The sequence below is a fragment of the Epinephelus moara genome, chromosome 18 (assembly GCF_006386435.1).
Source record: "Epinephelus moara isolate mb chromosome 18, YSFRI_EMoa_1.0, whole genome shotgun sequence".
In the NCBI taxonomy this organism is placed as follows: domain Eukaryota; kingdom Metazoa; phylum Chordata; class Actinopteri; order Perciformes; family Serranidae; genus Epinephelus; species Epinephelus moara.
In genome coordinates, this window is record NC_065523.1 from 10722837 (window position 1) to 10742460 (window position 19624).

The window sequence follows — 19624 nt, forward strand, 5'->3', positions numbered from 1 at the left end:
AAGCAAAGTAACAAGCTGTTTTTTTTAATATCATCTATACACATTAGATGGGAATACAAAATAATTCACTTCAATGAGCAGATTCAGCAGATTTGATCAAATGCAGTCAGTCAATCCCTGACTTTAGGTGAACTGACCCTTTATGTTCTTGGTGTCTTTTTGCTCTTTTTGGCTCTTATGTTGGAATGGTATTATTCACTGTTGTTGAGTGGTGGCATCACTTACGCCTCTGTCTTGTTGGACTGTCGGCGGCAGGGTACGGTGTTGCTGACACATGTACCAGTAACAGGGTCCACTGCCTCCACAATGACAAAAGGCCTCTCCTCCAGCGTGGCCACCGTTAGATGCCTGTAGTCTGACACCGGCTCCAGGTAGGAGCCATACCGCGGCCACACAGGGTATCTCATTTGCAGGATCCCCATCTCGTAGGTCCCCACCTGAAGGAGTTGAGAGAGAGGGGGTGAATCAACATGAGCCTGTGAAAAATCTCTGTACCAAACTCCAGATGGTTACCATACTGCTATATTGCCTCTCATATATCTCTGATGAACCTAGTGAGGACATAAGTGCATAACACTGTCTATCTCACCCTCCAATCTTAATGCAGTTGTTCCCAAGTCTCTGACTGTATACGTTGTTATCGCACGTCCTTGTGATTTGTACTTCTGGACCTGGTGCAGCGAGGAGGGTTTTAGTTCGTAGACAGTTTAGAGGAAATTGATTTTTGGGTCACTGGGGATGTAGAGAGTGCAATTACACATCTAATGCAACGAAAGCAATTCCACCCTCTGCTATATTACTAGTTAGCTAATTTTAATTGGATGTTGTGAGGAAATGAGCGTTCAAGCAAGCTGAATACATAATCAAGATCTGAAATTAAACATTTATTTGAAGAAGCCGTGACCTGTTTAGGAGCACGTTCCACAAATTTGCCCCTCTGACTCTCGCTGTTGAAATCAGGCTGGGAAATGAAGGAATGAAGGTCGTTATTTTAGACCCCAATTACCCAAAACACCAACACATCCTACTGATTGTTAACTGTGCTGAATCACATGGGGCTATTAAATGCTGCCAGAATTCAGCAAATGAATTACAAACAGATTTTTACAATTGTAAGCATTCACCACAGTAATGAGAAGCAGCTACAGTTAGTTTTTAACATTTTGCTGTGGAAAAATAACCACGTCCCTGCAGCCTTTTTGTTGTCAGACAATAATCAGAGATGCTTCACCACATTAACTCTTTCTGTAACTTCCTGTTTTTAGTGATTTAAGTGATTTATTAATGAAACACTCGACTGCTCTGATGTTTTCTGATTAATATTAGTATCACTTTACTGCTTTGATTTAATGTTTTTATCGTGTGCTTTGCAAGCCTGGACCCTTTAATTAATAAGGCTGAAATTATATTACTAAGATTAATGATACTTCAAACAAATATTTAGGGATTTCAATTTACAAGGCAGTAATTACCAAAAAATAATTAAATCATCAACTGTGAATTAAAAAAAGTGATTAATTATTCCTTTTACTGTGGCAGTAAAATAAAACAACACAAAATGTATATGAAGAGCTGTTGTTTGTTTTTATACTGATTTTTTTAGTTTCCAGTCCCAGGCACACTGGCATTAGTTTTCAAGTCAAACTCCAGAGCTCGTCCTTGTGTGACAAATACCGTGCTAAAAAGCATGGGTGTTTTGCTGTGATTGGTTCTTTGCTCTATCGCACATAATTTAAGACCACATAAGATGAAAGGAAGTCACATTTGGAGACTCAAGCAAATTGGACACTTTGATTATTTCAGATATAAAACAGTGACAATGATGCAAAACCCATCATTATGTGATTGTTGAACATGTTATAAAACCAGGGGCAGTAATCTGCTTCTCTAACAGCTTCCACTCTTCTGGGAAGGCTTTTCACAAGATTTTGGAACCTGGCTATCGGGATTGGCTCTCATTCAGCCAAGAGAGCATTAGTAAAGTCCGACACTGATGTTGGGTGTTATGACCTGGCTCGCAGTCTGTGTTTCAGTTAATCTGTGGATGAGGTTTGGGCATAGGAGCATTGTCATGTTGAGACAGCGAAGGGTCTTTAAATTGTATATACAAAGTCTGAAGAACACTAAAATATGTATTCCTGAACATTTCAGGCCAATGCCATGACGACAGCTCCAAAAGTACACAGAATGTGGATAGGGGTGTCCACATACTGTACATACCTGTTTTTTTGTCTTTCATTTACATTTCATACAATCCCAAATAGGTCGGAAAAGGGATAGTTAAGATCTTTTGAAGTGGGATTGTACATACAGTAGATGTTGGTTGGCACACCTTCAGTTTGGAGGAGCAGGCAGGAGTATTTAGCCAACTAAAAAAATCAATGAGTTGAAGTGTATACTATATTTAGAATACTTTTACGGCTTTACCTTGCTGTCAGACAGCCCCTTCTGACACAGAGGCCATTAATGGCCTCAGTTTCCTGTCTACTCTCTTGTCAAAGAGGAGTAGAGATGACGAAGGCACGGACGATGCCAGTCATGATGCCAGACGAAGCCTCTCTTTAGCTCCACTTAAGTTGTGCTAAATTTAGGGTCTTATGTCTATTTTGTTGGTGCTCTTTGTGGTTGGCTTTGGAGGGTGGTGGCGTTTGGCTGCAAGTCACTCATCGCGATGAGGAAGTCAACTCACCAGTCTCTAAAATCTCCTTTCTGCTGACTACTTCTAGCTAGCTGCTGGCTAGCCAGGTTGAAGTTTTCAAATGTAAACATCAGTAAACATCGAGGGCAACATGGAGAAGACAGGCACCAGCTAAACTAGCATCCTGCTAGCCATTTTACAGGTGTTTGAAAATAAACTGGACAACCTCCATGCTGCATCAGTTTAGTTTTTCAGGAACTGTAATATCCTTTGAGTCACTGAAACTGGCTAAATCCTGGACAGCGCCATTGAATTAGGTGGCAGAGGACTCTTGCAAGAGGAGAGGGGTATGTGTTTTATGATGAATAAGAAATGATGTGACGGTGGGAATGAGAGGTGATGTGCCGGTCCTGCTGTGGATCACTGCCATTGTTCAGAAGCGGCTGCAGAGTGGAGTCACTGCTTGTGTGAGGAGCAACCATGTGGCCGTTTTGTTGAGGTTGGGATGTGTGGACAGGTAAATCATTCCACAACCAGAAACTAAGGATTACCCGAACCATCCGGCAACGTGGAAGATTATAAAGCAGCAGCCAACAATGTAAGAAGATGCAAAGACAGACTAAATTACAGTGCACAAGTTAAAGGAGCTGATGGGATCATATTCCCACTGGAGCTGTATGTTGTATAAGTCCATTTGACAAATAAATGATTGACTGATTGATTGAAAGCCACCAGACTCGATTGACAAAAACAGTCATTTAAGCTTGCTGAACATGGGAGCTGCTGGTCTACCGCCTTAATCAGTTAGTTTGTGTTGTTGTGTGACTTTGGTGAATCCGAATTAACCCTTTAAAACGCCAATATCAAACAATTACACAAACAAACGAACTGATTGAAGCAGTGGTAGACCAGAGGCCTGTACTGTGAAGCAGGATTTGGAGTTAGCACTGTGGTAACTTATGCTGAACAGCTAACCTGCTCCAAAGCAGGTTAAGTTCAGAGTTCGGATGACAGCTTGTTAACTTCTCAACCTCTGACCTCCCTAGACCTCGAGGAGTCTATCTCCTCCGGTTTTAAAACAGAGCTTCTAACAAATGGAGAGATTGTTTACAACACAAACCACATGATTTTAGCAGTATTTTAACATATGCAAAGTTTATTTTAGTCCGCAATGATAGCTGACAGTATTTCTGTTTTTATTGCAGCTCAAAGTAACATGAGACACCTGTGTGATAAGAACTAGGAAAAAAACAAAAAACAATGATTATATTTTATCAGAAAAATAACCCTCACACTGTTAATTGGCTCCTGTTATTATAAATGCAGCATTTTGGTCAGATAGACCTCTGAAGTCATTAACTAGGCTACTCTACCAGCGTTTACTTCAGAAACAGTCTGGCATTTTATGTGACATATTCAGAGTAGTTTCATGATCATAGCAAAAAATACTCACTCTATACTAATTCCATATGTTATAATACCTACATGTATTTAAAGTCTTGGCCTACATTTATTATTTGTAAATTATTTCCAGTGATCTACATCTTCTGATATAAGATTACAGGCCATAACTTTTTAAGTGTTCCATAGACTAAACATTGCCACGGGTAATTACTGTTACTGTTTCATCCTTTATCATATAAAGTAGCCTACTTCATTCATAGTTCTGATGATGTTGCTTGTAATTAACACCCCCACCTATTTCACACGAATGCACTTATGAATGGATAGGAAAACCCAGAGTTGCCCGAACTAGTAGATAACCAGCATTGTGATACAGGTTATCCAGATGGTCAGTGTTAGGGTTAGTCATGCCACATAATGAAAATATATTCTGGGTAAGATGAACTGGCCTCAGCAGCTCCTGTGTTCAGCAAAGTTTAGTTACTGTTTTCCTCAATGGAATCTGGCTTTGAGAAGAGCGATATAACAGCTTCAGTGAGGTAAAGCAGTGAAAATATTCTAATTATTAAACTGATTTTGTTTAAGGTGGCTAAAATATGTTTTGCTGCTTCCTCCATCCACAGTAGTACATTGCTTAGCTTCCATGTAGGTATTAATGCTTCTTCAAACTCAGGATGTGCCTACAGACTCTACTGTTTGTAATACACTGACTATGGATAAGTACCTCATACAACCCTACTTCAAAAGACCCGAACTATCCTTTTATTGTAATCTATAGTCTTTAAACTCTAACAGGCCTACTTAAGCTTCTTTCCTGTCATTGGGGATACAATAAATCAGTTTAAATATCAACTGTGGACTATATATTTTTCACTTTCTCATAAATCAATAACCCTGTATCAGCTCAGTCACTCCCATAAAATAATCTATAAGCTTGACAGGAAGCTTAATCTTCACAGTTTACCATGTGGGAATGGATGTGTCACAGTTACAGGAGAGGAATAAAAAATGAAAAGAGCAGTTCTCTCACCTCTTTTTTATTTTCTGTCAATGGATCAATTGCACTTTCTACAGTTTACTCCTGATGGTGAGGTACTTAGTCTGTTTTTACACAAACACTCGACTGTGCTGCTGTAAATGTCATTAACTTCCTGGAGGGCTAAAAAAAAAGTGTCAGTCTGAACAAAATGTTTTTCCTCCCACATAATCTCTGCTGTTTATGCAGGAAAGGGGACAATCCTGTCTGATCACACCAGTCAGTACAGCCTGTTACAATGAAATGAAAAAACTGAAAAGGAGGGGAAATAGTGCAAATATCCCAATTCTCTTTGGACTTCTCAGTTATTCCTCTCTCCTGCCAGTCATATTGATCAGTCCTGCTGTTTATCTGTCGCTCCACTCATGGGCTTTCAGTCGAGTCAATCAGAATTTCAAATTTCAGGAAAGTATACTGACGTGAAAAGCATTATGTCCCTGTGGCTGCTTAGAATGTTAGGATCTTGATTGTTCATTTATCTCAGAAAACGCACACACAAAAATTTGTTTCAAACAGCACGTTAAAAAGTGATGTCAGGGAGAGGAAAACATTATGTTGAGCTTATTCAAATATCCTGTTTGGAAAATGAAATATACAATGACTGTCACTCCAGCAACATAGTTAGTATATTACAAAAAAAAACATTGGGAAAATACTTCAATTAGATTTTTTTATTTTTGGTTTACAAACCAGCCGGCGAGACTGCAATTTCAGGGTTTGTGCTTGTCACAGATATACAGTAGGAAAACGGTAGCTTTTCAGTCCCGTACATCACCCTGCCAGATAACAGCAATGACAGGAACACTTCCCATCCACCTCCCGGGCTTCTTCACTCCGTCGTAACTCTCTTTTGTCACGCTCTCCCTCCATCTTCTCAAGTTACCTTGACTTTAAGATCCGGGAGGAAGTCTGTGAACTAGCTGAATAATGACTCTTGGGAAGTAGCAAATTACTGACTGTATTTGATAAGAGCACTGAGGTGATTTAAGTTTAATAAATACAAAAGGTGAGGAGTGTAATGTGAGGTATCAGTGTATTCAATGTCATGCTGAGGCTGGTTATACATAGGTGATATATGAACGTAACCGAGAGGCTGTCCTGCAAACGCGTACAATAAGAAAGCTGGCAAAAAGGCAATCAAAAGATGGAATTGATTTTCAGCTCTCAGACAAAAGACGCCAGAGGCAACAGAAAGTTAAGCACAGAAAAGGTATCGCCTCAACCTAAGTTTTTTCTAAAATGAGCACAGTGTTGTGCTCTGAAGTAGTGAGAAAAATAGTTTTCCTCCCACAAAAGGTTTATGTAAAGGTCAGCATGGTCAGCGGGTGAATGAGAGGACACATTTACCTTCAAGTCTGGGTTCAAGTTGCATCGAATGCCAAGAAACCTCTGTGTCAGTAATGTTTCTGATGAAACACAAACAAAAGCTTATCCTAACCTAAACCAAAGTGTTTGGCTATAAAAGTAAACCTTGTTATTGGACAGAGACATGTCGAATCCATGTTACTGTCAGTGAATTGAATTTGATTTCAGTCTTTTAGAGTCTGTGCTCATTTACACTTCCCTGGTGTTTCCAGAGCCAAATTTCCTGTTTGTCTTTGATATCACAGAGGACGAGGATATTAAGATGTTAAAAACTCCCTAATCGACTGGGAGTGTTGCAGTGGAGAACAATGCCCTTCATGAACATTCAACAGCAGGACAGAAGGCCCAAAGAAAAGTGAGAGACAGCTGCTTTTGTCTGTGTTGGAAAAAAACACCTCATCAGCAATACAAAAGAAATGAGAAAGAAAAGCTTTTTGAAGGTGTTTGAAGGTGATCCGTCTTTCTTACCTGCAACCTGTTCCTGCATTCTTTAATTAGTTCAGCAATGACATATGTGACATGATGTCAGCAACAAACACACTTATTTTAGGCCAAACCATGATTTTGTTTCTAAACCAAATTAAGTACTTTTTGTTGCTTTAACCTAATAATGAAGTAAACCTACATTGGTTCAGTTTATTTTGGAAAGAGACTGTCTGTAACTAGGGGATCAGATCAGATCAATGGATGAGAGGAGCAGCTGTTTGTGAGTGAAAGCAAATTTTAGACCCAGTGCACTGAAAGTTTCACTTTCACTGCATCTGCCATTCTGCTGCTCTGTCTGTGCCTTCCATCTGTGGAGCAAATAATAACTGAACGATATATACACCAATCAGCCAAAACATTAAAACCACTGACAGGTGTAGTAAATAGCATTGATCATCTTGTTACAATGCAATGTATTGCTGGGAAACTGGGTCTGGCTAGGTCCTAGCGTTCATGTGGTTGCCACTTGACACGCACCACCCACCCAAACACCAGTGTAGACCAAGCAAACCCCGTCATGGCAACAACACTCCCTAATGGCAGTAGCCCCCCTCCCCAGCAGGACAATGTGTCATGCCGCACTGCAAAAACTGCTCAGGAATGGCCCAAGGAACATGACAAAGAGCTTAAGGTGTTGACCAGCCTCCAAATTCCCCAGATCCAAATCCAATTGAACATCCTTGGGACATGCTGTTACCTCATCTTGCAACCCACAGGGCTCAAAGGATCCTGCTGTAAAGATCCTGGTGCTAGACACCACAGGGCATCTCCAGACTTCCTGTGCCCATGCCTTGACATGTCAGAGCCATGTCCAATCCATAGAGGCCCCACTGTGGATAGGCAGGATGTCTGGGGTATTGGCACGTCCCACCTATGTTCAGTCAAATTGGGAACTGGGGAATTTGGAGGCCAGGTTAATGCCTTGAGCTCTTTATTACGTTCCTTGGGCCATTCCTGAGCAGTTTTTGCGGTGTGGCATGGCGCATTGTCCTGCTGGTGCGGCCACTGCCAACTAGGAGTGCTGTTGCCAGGAGGGGGTTTGCTTGATCTGCAATGGTGTTTGGGTGAGTGGAGCGCATCAAGTAGCATCCACATATATGCCAGCACCCAAGGTTTCCCAGCAGAACACTGCATTGTAACAAGATAATCAATGATATTCATTTCACCTGTCAGTGGTTTTAATGTTTTGGCTGATCGATGTATATTCATATGGTGCACCTAGTAAATGGTTCAGCTCCAGAAGTAGAAGATCTAAACATGGCCACAGATGTTTTAATTGTGGCCACTGGTCACAAATAAATGAATATGTGGGAAACCCCATGTAGATGGTCAGCCATCGAAATGTTTGATAAAGGAATTGTATTTTATTAATGATGTTTTAGCTGCTTATTTTGAGCTACATCCACACAGTGGACAGTATTTTGATGAACGGGTCAGTGACTCCAGCTTGTAAATGATCACAGTGCTCATTCACTGGAGAGCACAGGTAGCTGCCACATTGCAAAGTCAGCCAAAAACAACAGTAGGTGAGCGGCTTTGTTGAAACAGCAGAGTTTAGGAATGACAACTGGGTTTACTGAGGAGAGTGAATGTTGTTTTACTGAAAAGCAAAGTGACATGATGTGTAAACAGGAAACTCACTGATCTACTCTTTCTTTTGCTGGCTTTTTGCAAAAAAAATTTAAAAGCATTTTAAACTACATTTGAATAGAGATAACTGTAGTGGCGCTGTGTTCAGAATGTTCAATGGTGACGGCTCTCACGGTTCATGCTGATTACTCAGTTTCTGTTTAAAGAAACTGTTGATGTAAAGTACATCACAATCTGTTGTCCAGTTGAATACATCTGTCTGATTCAGCATTAAATGACAAGTTAGAATATATAATTGCAAATACATACACCACAATGCCCAGCAATGTTTTTTTTTAACAATTGTCAATATAATTTGAACCAGCTACCGCATTAATTTATTAACAGAATGGCTTTTGTCTGTTTCCATACCCAAATAGCTTCTCATTAGCCCAGACCCTGATAATATATTGGAAATTAATAGGAAGTAGCACCCAAAAACATAAATATGGCATAATTAGCTTTGAAACGCCTGCAACTGTTTACTATGAGTGTGACATTTAAACACCTTTTATTCAACCAGTGCAGGAAGTGAACTCCCTCTAGTGTGATGTCCACATCACATGCGCCCCCTGTGGTTAAATTAATGTTTCAATCTCCAAACAAGTCAATGAGGCAACACGCTGTAGCAGAGTCACCTAGACAAACCTCTGTGTTGGTTTTCCCTTAATATCTTTTTGAATAGATGGAGGATAGGGGTAAGTGAGGTGTGTGTGTGTAATGTAGCGCTGTGTGTGTGAGTGGGAAATTATCCTTCATTAAGTAGTTCATTGGTATCAGTGGAGCTTTGACTCTTCATAGCTAGTCTTTACAAAGAGACCAGTGATGTATGAAATCACTCTGCCGTTAGCATGCAGAGGAAGACGTCAGTAAAAGACACAATGGAACTGCAGAACAGCTCTTCTGTTTTCTCATTCTACAAGTATCGTTATGGTTTTATGCATTCAGTAACAATCACACAGAAATTAATGTACTGTGTACACAAAAACTGATTCTGCAAAGTAAAACGTGTCACCGTGTTGCAAAAAAGCTCACCTTGTCCCACTGTCTCTCTCTGTCCAAAGTGATGATTATCATGGCTGGATTCACCAGGTAACCATTAGTGTTGAAGGAGAAGTCATTATGTTCCCAGGTTACGTTCAACATGTGCCTGCAAAGAAACAAGACCCATAGAGAAATATGATCAGTTAAATCACAAGATCTGACTTAAACAGCACATCATTTGCACTCTCCTGTAACTAGATGTACAGTATAAATGTAAGTTTCATCCAAAAACATTGAAAAATGCCAAGCATGATGTACTAAAGCCTAAAGCTCAGTTTGGACCAAAGATTCATGACAAGACGAGTTGAAACTTACAACTACCTGCAATGTGCCAATATGTAACATTCTAAAAAAACCTGCCTGTTCACACCAGTGTGACTAGATGAGACGATGTATCGTTTCCTAAGCAATGACTGTATTTCATTCTAACTTCCAGCTTTTCAGGCTTATTTTGTGGCTGAATATAATTTGTAGGTTCTTAAAATATATATATATAGATATTGATAGTGAGATACTTGCTACAGTTGCATTTCTAGAAGTGATGAAACAGTAAAAACATGGACCCTATTCATAATTCACATGCCACAAAAGTTTATATAACCAGTGCAGATAAATTAGTCAGTGAGTATGTGTTAGTGACATGTGCACATACAGTGAGCAGCGACACTAACACACCGGGGGGACGAAGACCAACATACGTGTCAACAACCCCAGGGATGTAAATGAGAAGGATTCTGGCTGTTGTCAGAGAATGCTGCGGACACGCATTATGCTGACAGTTTGTTTATGACTGGATTTTGCTACAAGCTGATTGACTGTTGAAACAGGTGACAAGCCTTATGTTCTAAAACCAGCCGCTGGCAACTTGAAAAGGTGAGTTGCAGGTGACATCATGAGCCAGCCTGAGTCGAGCAGAGACAGGCAAGTTCAGACCGCTGCAACTTTCCCCTGCAACAATCGAAAAACTTTTTGTTTCGTCACGAGTCTTTGGTCTGAACTATGCTTAAGGTAACGTCTTCAGATTGTTTGTATGACCAAACAGTACAAAACCCAAATGCTGGCCAAATGTGGGTGAAATTCATTGCCGATGGATGAATTTGATCAATCTATCAGCCACTGTGGCAGGTAAACAAAAAGGAAAACCCATTGATTGATTTATTGATTGATTGATCGGCTTTGTCTAAAGGTTGATTGAAGACGGTTTGTTTTTTTCCCTCGTCCTGGTGATCAGCGCATGCGATTGAATGTGCTAGCATGTTTGATATGTTTCCATTCACATCCTCTACAATAGCAGAGCAACACTGACACACTGTCCTTGTCTTCTTCTACACAACTCTCTCTCTCCGTTGCTGTTGTAGCTGACTGGGAACCCGCAGGCAGGTCTTCAAGCTCCACTGTTTTAGTAGCGCTTGCCATGGTGTTACTGACTTACAGGCTAATCTGCTTGTTGTGCTAACCTCACAATATGTTGCTAACAGTGTACTGCTAAAAGTTTCTGGGTGGAACTTGCTTGTAGGATTACACAGTACATGCATCAATCTACATATAACCTCTGCTGTCCAGTTGTGGCACCAGGAAAGCATCCCGACCAGGTGGCCTGATTTAATGCAGGGGAGGAGGGGTCAGGAGGAAACAATAACACTGTCAGACTGATTCAGATTCTGATGAGAGTGGATTTTGAAGCAAGAGAGGGAGAGAGACTACTGTGTGTGTGTGTGTGTGTGTGTGTGTGTGTTTTCCATCTTAAAATGGATCTACAGTGCACCGCTGTTTGGGTGTCTGCAGGATCCGAAATTAACACCTGCCAGGCGCCAAATGCAGGTAGATTTTCCATTTGGCAAGTAAATCTCTGAAGGCTATCCACCACACTGCCACACTGTAAATGTCTGCACCAAATGGTCATGTATTAAAAAAACGATGCAGAGTCTCTACTGTGTTTTGGTATCATTTAGGGGCATGGATCTGCGGCTTCTCTGCGGCTGTTAGTGTCGGAGATTTGCACACACACTACAGATTAAGAGTATACACACTAAGGGTTTCTGAGGTGAAAAATCTGAGCATAGAGTTTTTTCTTCCCCGCAGAGTTTAGGATGTTAAAGCTGTGGTGTGTGCTGATGGCTAGTTCACTCTGTTAATATTAGTCTCTGGGTGATGGCATAGAAATAATACCCACATATACTTTACATTTGTCTTGCAAATGTTTTAATATAGAAATTAAATTAAAACAGAATTTCAAGTACACACTAGTACATACACTGTAGACTGTCCAGGTGCTGCACCGCCGTCGCGATTGCATTTCGCCAGCGTTGTTTACATCAACGCCACGTCCTTGACTTACAGTTAGAAAATTGTTTTTTGACATTTTTGAATTAATGCAGAGTCATCAGCATACGTGTCTTGATGCATCTGAGAATTCATTTTTTCCCTCACCCCTAGTGGGTAGCCTCATAAACATAAATGGATTTGAATATTTAAAATTGGTGTGTGATTTATTCATATGAAATATTCATGTGTGGTCTGAAAAAGACCTTTACTCTTGTTATCTATTTATATAGTTAATATTTGTTTCTTCTCATCTGCTTATTTCCATAAGTATTGGATATTCAGTATATAAACAGTACGCTGTATTGTTTTTAAAGGTTTCCCTTTCAGTTGTGGGATGAGCAAGCATGTTGCTCTTGGGATCATGAAACCATTTAAAACTGATTGGATGATGTCACAAATGCTTTGTCACTGAACAGAAAAACACAGCTGTGTTGACACAATAGAGACACGAGGTGTTCTGAGGTGTCCTGACAGCCTCTGCTCTGTGAAGAAAACAGCCATCTCCTCTTATTCCATTGTGTCATCACTCACATCCTCTTTTATTAGACCTGTGGAGCTGCTCTCTCACCTCGCTCGTCACTCCAGCCGAGGTGATGAAAGCCTGCTGGGAGAGAATAGCCTTCAGATCTGTCTGTGTGAAAAGCCTATTTAATCTGGTAATCTGCAGTAATCCCATTAACAGGTGAGCTGACTCATTATCAAAAGCTTGTTTGAAAAAAAGCTCCAATCAAGTGAGGACAAATCTGAGAACCGCGGGGGATGTTAATGTTTGATCTGGCTGGAAAGAAAAGAAATGACTGACTATAAAGTTAATGGAAAGTGCTTTGTTCTATCTTGCCGACCTTCACGTTACTGACGAGAGCCGCTGCTGCTCAAATCGTGCCTGCTGGGTTTAGAAAGTCCAAAAGGAGGGGTTGTACAGTATCAAAGCCTGAGATAATGTTCACCATTTCCACTTTTTCATGGACAGTTTGGGTTTACAAAAGGAAAAGTTGTCTCCCCTACGGCTCTGAAGACTCCAAAAGAAAAATTACTTCTGACATCAGAGGGAGAGAGTGATGTTTCATAATGCAAGAGAAGTGTCTGAAGATGCTCGTGTCCCGTTAGCAGCCCCTTGGTGACCATCTACAACAACACACATTTAGACACAACACACTCCCAGTCTCCCTGAATGACCTTGGTTTATACGAGCCAAACGCTGATGCTGGAGCACTTTTTTCTGGCTCTTCCCTTTGCTGATTAAAACATTTTTCCAACAAAATAGGATTTGCTCCATGTTCCGTGGCACAGATGGCGTCAGATTGCTCTTCTGGGCATGGTTTAAATGAGGAAAAGCCACGCCCTTACCAATCGTCACCAACCATCCAACCCCCCCCGAACTAAATTACCTCGCAATCTCCAAAAGATATAGGGGAGCGCTTAGTGCTGAGGACATGAGGAGATAGATGGCAGCGGGGCAGAGGACACAGTTTGGGGAAGTGACAGTTGCCATAAAATGTGCTTCACAACACTAAGCAGATGGGAAGTCATGAATAAATAAACAATTTTTGACCTCTTTTTTCCATGTCTCACAGATGTACTGTTGTATCAATATGATATATCAGAAATTAAAGAGAGTAGTTATTCTCCAATGTGATCCCTGACTATCAGACACCATTCTTCTGCTTGTCCTAAACAAGGTTATGCAAATAATAATCTACAAATTTAAACTGAGACAATAAAGGAGACTGCAGGAAAAGTAGCAGCATTTTTTGTTTGTTTGAACACTTGAAACAATTCATGATTACATTTTTCTGACAAGTGACCTTTTCTGGCTGTGTAACTGCTGTCTGTCCCCTCCAAGAAGCAAAGGCAGAAGTAGCATTGCATTACCACAAAGGAGGTTAGGGAGCATAGCTTGGCATGCAAACTGTCAGACACAGAGAAAGTGCAGTTTGCCTGTACTAACATTTAGCATCGATTTATTTTATAAATCTGACCTGACCATGAACTTTTCTGTGGTTAAATAATCAGAATTATGTGTAGGTACTATGGCCAAATTTTTCTCTCACACTATATATTGTTTAGCTATCCATCGATGTGGATCGATATTTTGAGTCATTAATCAGTGATTCAATATCATGGATCCAAAGTGAAAACATCAACCCATATCATCATCATCTGTAGGATACACCTATATTTTGAAATTCAGAGTCACCATCAAACAGTGGCAGATGGAAGATAGCGAGCAGCCAAGAAAAAGACAATGAGGATCATGTTATATACTCTGGAATAAATCAGCAGAGAAAATACTTTGGATTTCGGAGAAAATATGGGTCAACCGACAAAGCACATGCCATATGTAAACAATGACGTTATGAGATAAAACACAACCTACCTGCCTGGCAAGGCACTCTGCTGACACCGCCACACCACAAAATTAGCTCCTCAGTTTCAACATTAGGCTAAAAAAGGTGCATGCAGGCTAAAATTCAGCTTTGTTGTTCTGTAGGGAGACGTAGTGACTTAAATTGACAATGAGTAAGAAAAATGATAAATTATACATATAATTTGCATAGCTATGAGTAGAAGAGAACTCCGCTAGCCGCTGGGTTAATTCAAGCGATGTAAAAGTGCTTAGTGACTACCAAAAAACAATTGTTTTAACTATGAACCATGACAGTTAATATTGAGCTGAATTTTACGCTTTAGGTAAAAGATGTTGTTAATTCCTATTTTATGGCTGTTAGGAGAAGTTTGCCTTCAGGGCTTTAAGCCAGATAACAGTGAGACCTAAAGTTTTATTAAAAAGATCATGGTTTTGGGGTTAAAATGAAAACATTTCTTCCAGAAAGGGCTTTCTGTCAGACAGGCCTGAAGGCTAACTTATCTCATGTGTAAGCGAAGTCCGTTGCACTTAACCAGTTCTAATTATTTACTAGTCCCTCCAGAAAACCGTGATCTTGCGATCGCAATAATTAACGCAAATTCAACAAAAGTCCACAATATTTGTAGAGGCTAGCAATTTTTCAAAAGTCCCGCGATTTTTCCGTGTTTTTCCGCATTTTCCGGCGGACCAGAAGTCGTCACACACGTCATTTGAAATGTCATCAGATGCGTCATCAAGTGCGCTAATGGCATTGCAGTATGGAGAAACGTTCTGTATTGACCATAAGAATTTGCACTGTTTTTTTTTTGTTTTTTAAAGATATTTTTTGGGCATTTTTCCTTTAATTGACAGGACAGGTAAGCGTGAAGGGGGGAGAGAGAGAAGGGGGGATGACATGCAGCAAAGGGCCACAGGCTGGATTCGAACCCGGGCCGCTGCGGCAACAGCCTTGTACATGGGGCGCCTGCTCTACCACTAAGCCACCGACGCCCCAAGAATTTGCACTGTTTAAATGCATACAATATGTGTTGAATGTATTAAAATGTTATGTTTACATAAGATGTAACTTGCATGTTGTTTTACAGTCACATTGTCTGGTGTGAGAGCTACAATATTCACTCAGGATTTTTTGCAACATAATTGGAGTTCATGTTTTGAAACTAATTGAATAAAACTAAAGAAGAGAACTATAAAAAAACATTTGCAGCTATTTTTGTAATATTCAGTATGATTATTATAGCAAGTGATTACATGACTTATTTTTTTGGAGGTAGTAATTTAAATTTTTTTTTTTTTTTCTCCTTTTTTCATTAGCTACAATTTTTGTCATTTGCCACAATTTCCTGCAAAAAATCACATAAAAATGCTGAATTTTTTAATTGAATTTTTTGACAAAATTGGGCGCAAATTCAGGGTTTTTTTGCTGTGAGATCCTGGAGGGACTGATTTACATTTTTTCATATGTTGTATTTATCTCGTATGGACAAAAGCCAAAAAGAAAGGGGAGGCAGCTCATTCTCTATCTGATTGCGTTAAATGGGCACGTGATATCATTTCATATCGATTGCAGGCCACCGTATTGAATCGAATCGAATCAAAATCATATCATGGCAGACTTTGTGATATCAGCAAATATTGTATCATTGTCCAAATTAACCATACAATATTGTATCAACAATAGACACTAGTGATTAACACCCCTAGTAACAGTATATATCATGATACAGGAATTGTTCTCTAAATTCAATAAAGAAATGGTTTAACCTAACCATACCATACTTCTTTTGTTTGGAATTTCCACACAAATAAAAAACAACTGCCTCAACTGAGAGAACATCTGAGGTAAAAATAAAAGTATCCAAACCATTGAAATAAAATTCTTTCAAAATGGAAGCTTTTAAGTTTCCTGAAAAGAATAATTTCAAGTCTGACAGGTTTCTTTTCTTTTACAACTTCACTCTCCTTCTCCATGTGGAAGCAGCTGGATTCGTAGATATCACAAGATCACATGAGAATCCAGTCCTGATTTGCTTCAGAGCCTGCCCCGAACAGCCCTTGCAGTAGAAACCGTACTGCCAAGTATCTACTGGTGGACACATTTCTAGTGCTCTGCTCTACTCTACATTGTCATATACCCCAACCCTAATCATTAACCTAACTGTAAAAATGACAGATCAGATAGCACTTGCATCAATGCCTGATCAGAGTCATTGTCTTTGAAGGCACTGACTAAAGACCTATGTTGTTTAGGTATAATAACTTGGCTATTCATGGATTTTTGGATTTGGCTCACCTTGCTCAGTTGCTGTAATGGTTTGTCACATCAAGTGCATTTTTATTATACTCAGGGGTTCAATAAAAAAATGAAAGTATTATCCTTAGTGTCAGGTTTATGTTTAAACACAACAAACGAGACACTATAAAGTACACATGAGATAGTTTAAAGCCACTAGAGTTCATATCTCATGTTCACTATTAGCACCATTAACAGCGAGACGCTGCAAAGTGGTCTCCATGGGAAGAGCCTCCACTCTGTAACTCTCTCTAATCATTTATGAGTCCTGTCTCCAAGTGGCCCTGATGGCCATTTTTCTAAATATGAGTGCAGTCTTTGCCAAAAGAACAATCACCGTTCGCTACCTGTTTTCTTCTTTTAACATGCTTTGTGCCCCAGTGTGTGCCTACACAAGTAAAAATAGAAATAAGAAATGGATGTCTGATTCTGCCATTAAACAGGGAAAATTCTTTATAAAGACAAGTGTGGAAGTGTCCTTGAACAGAACAGTGAACACCAAGTTATATCAATTGGCAGGCATGCACCTTGCATGACAGCTCTGCCACTCTCGGTGTTTGAATGTGTCGGTGATTGGCTGAATGAGATGCAAATTGCAAAATGCTTTGTCCAGTAAAAAGGCGCTGTATAAATGCAATCCATTTACCATTTACCAGCATTTGCAAAGTACTTTAGAATTCCACAAAAGCAGTGTACCGTAAATCAATGAAGAAACAATGGTATACAAATAAAGGCCAAGACTCAAATACCAGGAGTGTTATGGGCAAAACAAATAAAGTCCACTTACTAAAGTGTGAGAAAGTACAATTAGGGGGGTGAATTACATTTAATTAATAGCTGACATTGTAAATTCAGCACATATAAATTTCCACAGCACCACACTAACCACTCTTTGGCTGCACATTTCTGTTTTCAATACACATTGTTTAATTTAAGAGAAACCTTGTTTGATTTAATATGCTTGTGGAAATAGTTTCTGAATTAAAAAAAAAAAAAAAAAAAAAGCATTTATGTAAAACAGGGAAAACAGCAGTGGAGTCGGTGCTGTTGGAATGAACATGAATCTCTCAAGACAACATGTAAACATGGAGAACTTTACATCAACAACAAGCAGAATCAACAAGAAATTGAACAGGTGCAGATCAGAAAACAAGGAGGCTTCTTACTATAATATGATAAGGTATATTTATAAAACTAGAAATAAAGCCTACCTGAACAGAGTGTCGTTACTAACAGTTGGCTTGACGGGGTTGTGACAGTCACTGTGGCCCTCAGGAACAAAGCCCCTCTGTTTCCGAAAGCTCTGCACGCCTTTCACCACGATGGCTACCCCATCCCGCACCCTCTTTCTCAAGCTCATCCTCCACCGGTCCGTGATGATGCTGATTAGCCCCACAGGGAAGCTGTCAGGTGGGGGGATGTCTGGGTTCCCCACTGCCAGACTGGGAATAATCCAGATGTAGCCTGGCCCCACCAGTCCGGCCTCAGCTGCCATGGTGAACAGGTACTGAGCCTCTTCATGGGAGCAGTAGACCAACAGCACCTGGGCGTCGATCTGCTGCAGAAGCCTTCGCGCCCGGATGTCGTTCATGCTGTCGGAGGACATGTCGAAGGTCAGAACATCCTGCAGCTCCCACATGAAATAGCTGGTGTCTGTGAAGGATTTGATGTAATCCACGTAGGTTTCGTAGCCCGGATACAGGCTGGTTATGACCACAAAGCTGTCCCAGTTGTACTCCTCCATCACCTTGAACATGCCGTTGATCTGCTGCTCGATGGAGGAGCCCAGCTGGAGAAAGTTGGAACCCTCGCCCTGGAGGAAGAGGAAAAACATCATCATGAGTAGATTGAAAATGTAGGAAGACCTTTATGGTTAGTTAACCCACTACACGCAGTTTGCTCTTGACTAACAAGCAAAATTAACACATCATAATTTGTATAATGTGCAGTAGGGTCTCTGGAGGACCCTCTTTATACCTGGGAGGTTGCACATACACAGAACTTATACTCAGACAAATTACATACAGAGAAGTGAGTTGCCCAACCAGTATGGTCTGTAGTACAGCTCTGACAGGAGTTAAGTGGTTCTGCTTTATTTTGCTCTTCCAGGAGCTGCAGACCCATTCATCACTTAAACTCACGTCTTACTTTTGCCGTGCAAACACTGGCCGTCATCCATACTTGCAAATTCAGAGGGATGGTACTATCACTGTGGCCAGTGCCGGCTCTGCGTTTCATCCGTCTTTTCTGCAAATGCAATGACCTTGAGAGAGGAATGAGGATGGTTTTTCTTTTAACTGTATTATTAAAGCAGTGTGGAGGAGGGAAAAGTACTTTATAACATCTCGGGGTCTGATACTTTCATTAAAACAGCGTTCTCCAGTCTTTTAGAATAACATTTTGGGTAAAGTATAGTGCTTAAGCCGAATGGTAGAGTTTTTCCAATCAGTTGTCAAAGACAAAACACTTGTTGTGACATCACTGATTGGGGTACGGCCAAAGGTGGTGTTAATTTTGTCAGCTATTTTTCATGCTTCCATGCTGCCGACAGCTGCAGCTGAAGGTGTTATGTTTTTTGGTTGTTTGTCTCGTCTGCTCCAATCTTGTGAAGGCGATATCCCAAGAAGGCCTTGTGGAAATATCCTCAAACTCGGCACAAATATCCAGTTTGACTCAAAAAAGAACTGATTAGAATTTGGTGGTCAAAGATCACTGTGACCTCACAAAGCATGTTTTAGGCCAAAACTCAAGAATTCTTATGCTAATTATGACAAATTTCACAGAAGTGTCTTAAAATGATGAAGTAATGATATTTAAGACTGTGACATCATACTGTTCTGAAAAAATACTTCTTTGGCCACTATTCAAGCTCATAACTCTGGTGATGGTGATTATAATCTTGGGTGTCCACCTTGAAACTGCTGATTGTATAGATCTCCTGAGTTGCCTTGTTGAAGGTGTGTGTGAAGCATCCATGTTTTAAATTTGTAGCTTCTTTGCGGCGACATCCATATTTAAAGCATTGTCAACTGTCAT

The 19624-nt window shown here is 40.3% G+C and overlaps 1 protein-coding gene across 1 annotated transcript in view; it reads right to left on the minus strand.

Moving 5' to 3' along the window:
• Positions 1-19624, minus strand: part of grin2ca (glutamate receptor, ionotropic, N-methyl D-aspartate 2Ca) — a 76575-nt gene that overhangs the window by 36945 nt on the left and 20006 nt on the right. Inside the window, exons 2-4 of the mRNA XM_050069098.1 lie at positions 17800-18401; positions 9594-9708; positions 226-437 (exon numbers count right to left, since the gene is read on the minus strand). Coding sequence (XP_049925055.1) covers positions 226-437; positions 9594-9708; positions 17800-18401 — 929 coding nt within the window. The remainder of the gene's footprint in view (positions 1-225; positions 438-9593; positions 9709-17799; positions 18402-19624) is intronic.